The 8094-nt window shown below is 35.3% G+C and overlaps 2 protein-coding genes across 2 annotated transcripts in view; both read left to right on the plus strand.

Moving 5' to 3' along the window:
• LOC122092234 (probable leucine-rich repeat receptor-like protein kinase At1g35710) overlaps positions 1–68 on the plus strand; it is a 2057-nt gene extending 1989 nt beyond the window's left edge. The window contains exon 2 of the mRNA XM_042662570.1: positions 21–68. Within this exon, the coding sequence (XP_042518504.1) occupies positions 21–68 (48 nt within the window). The remainder of the gene's footprint in view (positions 1–20) is intronic.
• On the plus strand, positions 13–3475 carry LOC122092409 (probable leucine-rich repeat receptor-like protein kinase At1g35710). Its single transcript, XM_042662721.1, has 2 exons — positions 13–1982; positions 2897–3475. Exons 1-2 carry the CDS (start codon positions 206–208, stop codon positions 3232–3234), a joined length of 2115 nt encoding a protein of 704 aa, XP_042518655.1. The 5' UTR covers positions 13–205; the 3' UTR covers positions 3235–3475.
• The last annotated feature ends 4619 nt before the right edge of the window (positions 3476–8094 follow it).

An 8094-nucleotide genomic window follows, 5' to 3' on the forward strand; every position in this document is an offset into this window, starting at 1 on the left:
CAAGTTGCCTTCTTCACTAGCTAATCTTACCAGTTTACTTGAGTTGGATGTGTCTGGCAATGAAATAAGTGGTGAAATCCCTCCTACCATAGGTAAGTTGAGCAACCTCAACTTCCTCTGCCTCTCTCAAAACTGGATCAATGGCTCAATACCTCCAGAGATAGGAGACCTCAAAAATCTCAATCAGTTGGACCTAGAAGGTAACATGCTTTCTGGTTCAATACCTACACAGATTGGGAATTTGAATAATCTCACTGAGTTAGACCTAAGTTATAATGAGTTTACTGGTTCAATACCTTCACAGATATGGAATTTAAGAAATCTAGAAAGATTGGAACTAGGAAGTAACTTGCTTTCTGGTTCAATACCTACACAGATTGGGACTTTGAGAAATCTAAGTGAATTAGACCTAAGTCATAATGAGTTTACTGGTTCAATCCCAGATTTGGGATGGCTGACTCTACTTAATCTTTCGTACAACAAGCTAAGTGGTTCAATACCTGCACAGATTGGGAGTTTGAGAAATCTAAGTGAATTACACCTAAGTAATAATGAGTTTACTGGTTCAATCCCTATAGAAATTGGCGATTTGGGATGGCTGACGCTACTTGATCTTTCGTACAACAAGCTAAGTGGTTCAATACCTACACAGATTGGGAGTTTGAGAAATCTAAGTGAATTAGACCTAAGTCATAATGAGTTTACTGGTTCAATCCCAGATTTGGGATGGCTGACTCTACTTAATCTTTCGTACAACAAGCTAAGTGGTTCAATACCTGCACAGATTGGGAGTTTGAGAAATCTGAATGAATTAGACTTAAGTAATAATGAGTTTACTGGTTCAATCCCTATAGAAATTGGAGATTTGGGACGGCTGACGCTACTTGATCTTTCGTACAACAAGCTAAGTGGTTCAATACCTACACAGATTGGGAATTTGAGAGATCTAAATGAGTTAGACCTAAGTGGAAATCAGTTTACTGGTTCAATTCCGATGGAAATTGGAGATTTAGTACTTCTGACGCGACTTTATCTTGCACACAACAATCTAAGTGGTTTAATCCCTACACAGATGGGGAAACTCCATTTTGATTCCTTGGATTTGGATATGAGCTACAATGATTTGGAGGGTCCTGTTCCGTATGAAATAGCTTTGGAAACTCTTCCAGAAAAATGGAATAATAACAAAGGTTTGTGTAGTAATTATTGGAAGCTCCCATGTAAAAGCAGTGAGAAAAAGATTGAGAAAAGGCTTAAACTCAAGATTCCCATTATTATATCTCTTTCTAGCATCATCATACTTGTTGCATTTGTAACTGTTATTGTCAGGTTCCTCTTCAAACAAAAGTCAATAAATTCCATCACTGATGCAACAAGAACACAAAAAAATGGAGATATATTTTCCATATGGAACTACGACGGGACGATTGCATACAGCGACATCATGGAAGCTACAGAAGAATTTGACATCAAATATTGCATTGGCACTGGAGGTTATGGGAGTGTTTACGTAGCAATGCTACCTACAGGAAAAGTAGTAGCTGTGAAAAAGCTTCATCGCATAGAAGCTGAAGAGAAAGCCTATGAGAATAGCTTTACTAATGAGATACATGTATTAACAAGAATACGGCATCGAAACATTGTGAAACTTTATGGATTTTGCTCCCATCCAAGGTGTAATTTTTTAGTTTATGAATATATAGAAAGAGGAAGCTTAGCTTATGTTCTGGGAAATGAAGAAGAAGCTCTGGAATTGGATTGGAGGAAACGTATAAAGGTCATCAAAGGGATCGCTCATGCTTTGTCATACTTGCATCATGATTGCACACCACCATTGATTCATCGGGACATATCGAGCAACAATGTCTTGTTGGATGCGGATCTCGAACCTCATGTTGCTGACTTTGGAACTTCTAGATTTCTAAATCCTAATTCATCCAACCGCACTATACTTGCAGGCACATATGGATATATTGCCCCAGGTAAGTAACCATATCTTCTTCCTTTTTCCATACTTATAATTCTAAGAACATTGTTATTGTTTGAATCATTCAATCAATTTCACCCAAAAATTCAAGAATTTTCCATGTGGATGGGCACACAAAAGCTCACATTAAGGCAAGGCATAAGTTTGACTGAAGCCCACCTAAATGAACCTAGTACGCTAGAATTAATTGGTCTAGTAACTGAAACCAAACTTTAGCCTGATAGAGTTATGGGCCAAGAAATCTTTCTCGGCAGCTACTGTGAGCTGCTAGCTAGGAATCAGCTCAGTCAGGTAATCAGGTTTAAGTGCCCACAACGGTCTATGCCCAAAACTGTAAACTTTATTACATCTAATCCATATAATTTGTTTTTCCTGATTTTCCTTAAATTTCTAGTATTTTCAATTTTTCATTAAATTATTTATTATGTCACAAGTCGACTATGAAGCTTAGATAGTTATGATTTAAGCTATATATGTGCCATTATTGCTTACCTCATTTATGTTCCAAAAACAAAGTGGGGTCGGTTAGATGTTCCACAAGGCACCAACAAAAATAAAAGTGATCCCTTTATAAATTAGTACTATATTTTTTTATGAAATATTTTAATATTGAAAATGTAACAGTTAACCTTCCTAGCCCCACAAAGAAATCCAACTGGAAAAAAAAATCTACAAACATTCTAACAAGATTACCAAGAAATTGATTCCTCTCTTGAGTTTCTTATCCCTCTTGCCGATTAATGTTGGCTCTGTAATCTCTTTTTTGTGATAGCATTTTTGTTCAACTACTAAAAAACTGCTATATATTATTGTCAAATATTACATATTTCTTGAAATAGTAATTTGAATGAATTCATAAGATTATATGATGAATATGATTTTCTCTCTCCACCTCCCCCCCCCCTTCAGAGCTTGCTTATACAATGGTTGTGACGGAAAAATGCGATGTTTATAGCTTTGGGGTATTGACACTAGAGACAATTATGGGAAGGCATCCAGGCGAACTCATCTCTTCCTTATCATCGTTGTCAAGAGAAAAAGATATAACACTTGAGGATGTGTTAGATCCACGTCTCCCACCACCAGCACAATTGGTAGCACGAGATCTGACTTTCTCAATGATGCTTGGAATTGCATGCTTGCGTAGCAATCCAAAATCTCGTCCATCTATGCAATACGTGTCTCTGGAACTAGGAAATCCTATGAACCCTGATTGCAACACTTCCACACAAGTTCATTGTGGTTAGGCATTTCAAAATAAAATCAAATCCATAGAGTTTCAAGTAAGTGGATCTCACTTTGCTCCGGTGTTTTCTTGCTGTATTTAAGGTATTGTTAGTTTCTTTCTTAGATTGAACCTCTTTTTTTCTTAATGTATTCTTATGTTGAACCTTTAAGCACATTGTTTCTTGAATTTAAATAAAAGTTATTTAGAATGGATTATGATTTACTGCAACTAAGTATGTCATTATAAAATCTTCTTATACAAATAGCTATTTTATCCCTTCTTGAATTATATGATCATTCTCGACCAAGAATGCTTATATTCCAAATCAAATGACCAAGATTGATTATATTCCAAGAAATATATGCTTTACAGTCATATTGGTTTTGCTTTGTTTGGACTTTGGACTATAACGAATTCATGGGTAAGATAATCTCAAACTATAGCTGTGACTAGTTATGTCAAAGTGAAATGACAACAAAGTGGGTTTTTATTTAGTAAATATTGAAATTGGACTGTGTTTTCCTCAAGCTATAGTGACAGAGGAATTCCTTCGCCGATGACCATCATTGTTGGGTTTCCTCCTTAAAATAATGCTACATTAGTTTGCACATTAGTGAGAAAGAAGTTAATTACCCCCACAATTATTGCACTTGGATATATGTTGAGAAACAGTACAAAGAGCATTTTGACTCAACAGTCAATAATGATGAGCTTCAAGATCCGGGTCATGGAATCAGGATTCAGATCGATTTTGGGTGATTTCTAGAATCTATATCAGTCTAAATTGATCCCAAAGGTAGTGCTTTAAATGTTTTTTTTTTTTTTTTTTTTTTTTTTTTTTTTTACATTCTCAAGGGTATGGGGAAAAAAGGCAAACGATAAGCATTTCCATTCTAAATACGTTTCTGATTTTTTAGCATTTTTTTAAGATTTGACTTGTTGAACATAATGTCTATTTAATTGATCATATCTCTTTTCCCCAAATTTCGACCAATCTGATTCTTTCGTCAACATGAAGCTAACTCAAAGGCTTATATTTCTCATGACATCACCTTTAAATCAAATTTAATACACAGATCTATACCATTTTTTTAATTGTTTAAAACCCTCATCATCCATTCCCCTTTTTTGTCGTTCCTGTTTAACTCTAAATAGAGAGAAAACCATCAAAATTTCAATGTTTCAAAGCACAATACACCCAACCATCTCCCAATTCGCCAAAGAGAAACCAAAGAACGAAACGAAGTACCTGATAGCTAAGGTGCATCAAATTCAAATAATTGTGTCAGGCAACAATACCTTGTTCTTGAAGTCACAAACTAAGAAGATTCAGAAGAGGAAAAAAATGACAGAATGAGAGTAATTAATCCAAAAAAAAAAAATTTTAAAAGAGACCTTTGCTCTCTTGAGTTCCACCTCCCACTGTATGACACTCCTTGTCTTTCTTGTCTTTCTGTTGGTTTTAGTTGGATGGTCTCTCTCTCCCTCCCTCCACAGGTCTACATCAGCACTGTATAATAATACGTGGGACACTGGGTCCCACTGGGACCTACTGTCATCACTTCTGACTTATTGTTTTTCTGGTCAGACTACTTCAGACTATTCAATAGATGGTTTAAAGTATTGGTATCAAGGTTTTAGGTATTCGTTTTGGATCCATAACGGATTGATAAACGATACACACATTAGGTATAATTGTTAAAATATAGTACAATATCGGTATTTTCAGGTATCGTATCTGTCATATACATGTTGTATTTGGTATTGTTAAAATATGGTTGGATCTCCCATGTAAAAGCAAAGAGAAAGGGCTTAAACCCAAAATTCCCATTATTATATCTCTTTCTGGCATCATCATACTTGTTGCATTTGGTATTGTTACTGTCCAGTTCCTCTTCAGAAAAAAGTCGATCAATTTCACCATTGATACAACAAGAACTCAATAAAATAGGGATATATTTTCTATATGGAACTACGATGGGAGGATTGCATTTAGCGACATCATGGAAGTTACCTACAGGAAAAGTAGTAGCTGTGAAAAAGTTTCATCCCCTAGAAGTTGAAAAGAAAGCCTATGAGAACAGCTTCACTAATAAGATACATGTATTAACAAGAATCAGGCATCGGAATATTGTGAAACTTTATGGAAAAGCACACCTCACTTTCTTCTCTGCATTTTCTCCCTTGTCGCTTCCCCGGCTGTCTCTGAAATTGAAACTCGTTACTGATTCATAACCGCCATCATACCCAAGTGGGAATTTTGGAAAATAGGTTTTCTTTCTAGATCAGAGCTTCCACAAGGTAGCTGAGAAGGGAGAAACTGGATTTTCAAAAAGGAGAGTCTCTACCTCTGCACACGAACGTACGCCGGAGACCGGAGAACCGATAGTAGCAGATTTTGGATTTTCTGCACACCAAACATTTCATTCCGTTTCTTTGTTCCCATAGAACAGTAAAAACTGGATGCCTAACAAACGCAGCTTAAGTATAAAACAATGTAAACCTACTTGTTTTGTAATTTATTTTTCTTATCTAATAGATCTAGGAAATTTCCCCTAGAAATTAACAATATCTTTTTTAAAGATATATTGTAATAATGGAAACCCTTGTAAAAGGCTTGCTGGAGCACATCATCTTTTTTTGTTTCTCTAATAAAAAACTACTATTGTTGTCAAATATTACATATTTGTTGAACTAGCAATATTAATATTTTCATTAAATTATTTAAAAATCTAAATTTGCTTTTTTTTCCCCTTCACCCCCCCCCCCCTCTTTTCAAAGCTTGCTTATACAATGGTTGTGACAAAAAAATGTGATGTTTATAGCTTTGGGGTATTGACACTAGAGACAATTATGGGAAGGCATCCGGCTGAACTCATCTCTTCATTATCCTCGTCAAATGCAAAAGATAGATCCATGTCTCTCACCACCAACACAATTGGTAGCACAAGATCTAAATTTCTCAATGATGCTTGGAATTACATGCTTGCACACCAATCCAAAAACTCGTCCAACTATGCAATATGTGTCTCAGGAACTAGGAAGTCCTACGAACCCTGATTGCAACCCTTCTATACAAGTTAATTGTGGTAGTTAGGCACCTCAAAATAAAATCAATTCCATAAAGTTACATGGAAGTGGTTTGTATTTTGCCATGGTGTTCTCATGTTGTATTTAAAATATTGTTAGTTTCTCTTATATTGAATCATGTTGTATTTAAAGTATTGTTACATTGCTATGTTGAATCCTTCAGCACATTTTCTCCTGAGTTAAAAAATAAAAAATAAAAATAATCCGTGGAACTTTTTATTTAGAATGAATTATGGCTTATTCTAACTAGGGTATATAAAGCCTTGTTATACAAATAATTATTTTTATCTCTTCTCAAAAAAATTATAAAACATTCATGACCAAGAATTTATATTCCACACCAAACGATGATTAATTTATGCTTCTTCTTCTTCTTCTTCTTCTTTTTTTTTTTTTTTTTTTTTTTGAGGAGGGGGTGGGGTGGGTATTAGGACTTGTCTTATGTATTTATCATAGTAAGATGTATCTATAATGAGACATTATGATGAACCTTATTACAATAAACATGATTTATTTCCCTAAAATTGCGCACTCTAACTAGATATGATTAATGTACCACAAAGGAAGCAATTGGTTGTGGTATAGGATACTCACAAGTGCTTTATCTCCCAATATGAGTAAAGAGTTGTGGTAACACAAAGCCTAAAGATGTTGAAGGATCGGGTTTTCTCATGTGCACAATTCATTAGGCAGCTAGGCCCTCAACAAAGTGTTTGCTGCCATATAGGTCTTAAATGGTTAAAAAAGATTCTTTAATTCATGGAATTTGAGTTTAGGACCAAGTTTTCCGGCGGTCACGGTGAACGGGCATGAATTCACTTTGTCAATAGGGGGAGATATATGGGAGACAGGGGGTCATGTCAAGATCCTCTCTTCCTTCGCTTGGTGAAAGAGAACTTTGTCCCTTGAATTTATTTTATTTTTCGCTAAATTCCTTCACTAATGACCATCATTGTTGAATTTCCTCTTTGCTTTATGGAATGGGACCCATCATTTTCGAGTCACTTACACAAACCAATTTTGTCTTTTATGCTATCTCATGTCACCTCTTTAGAGAGGCAGGGTGGGACATAAAGTGTGAACTCTTCCTATAATCGTGAGAGAGGTTGAGTAACTTTGTCTTCCCGTTTCGTGTGGGTATCATCTATTCCTCATTTTTGAATGGATGGAGAGAATAAAGGTAAAACTCAGGTTTCTTAGGTGTTCTTTATGCATGGATTACGACATGACAGAGTTCTCTATCTAGAGAAGAAAGAAAGTGTTGTGATTTCTTTGTGTTTTGTCATGTAGGTAATGCGACGTGAGTAATAAGGTGAGAAATTTAAGTAGCTTATACAAAACCTTTGCTATAAAATTACATATAAAATGTATCATTACTAATAAGGTGAGAAATTTAAGTAGCTTATACAGTTACAACGGGTAATAATTACAAAGTTTCCTTTTAAATTCAAAATTTTCACTTCCCTTTCTCTTAAATTCCTTTGCAAGCAAACGTTTCATTGTGAATTCTAACTCCTGAAATGTATTTGAAAACACTTTGTGGGCTAGTGAAGTTTGGCAAAAGAATAAAAATTAAAAAGCAACATCATAGTGCTTTCTTTTTATTTTAATTTTTTGGTCAAAAGAACGCTACATGATTGTGATAGTGCACGCATTAGTGCCCTCGGCCAAAGGGAGGGTACATGTGATTATCTTCAACACGGAATGGCACAATCTTTTCGCATCTGCTGTTTCTTGGCGCAGGTAGACACTATCGGTTAGTGCTATTTCTTCTTCTTTTTTTTTTTTT

Source organism: Macadamia integrifolia, chromosome 10 (genome assembly GCF_013358625.1).
Source record: "Macadamia integrifolia cultivar HAES 741 chromosome 10, SCU_Mint_v3, whole genome shotgun sequence".
NCBI lineage: Eukaryota > Viridiplantae > Streptophyta > Magnoliopsida > Proteales > Proteaceae > Macadamia > Macadamia integrifolia.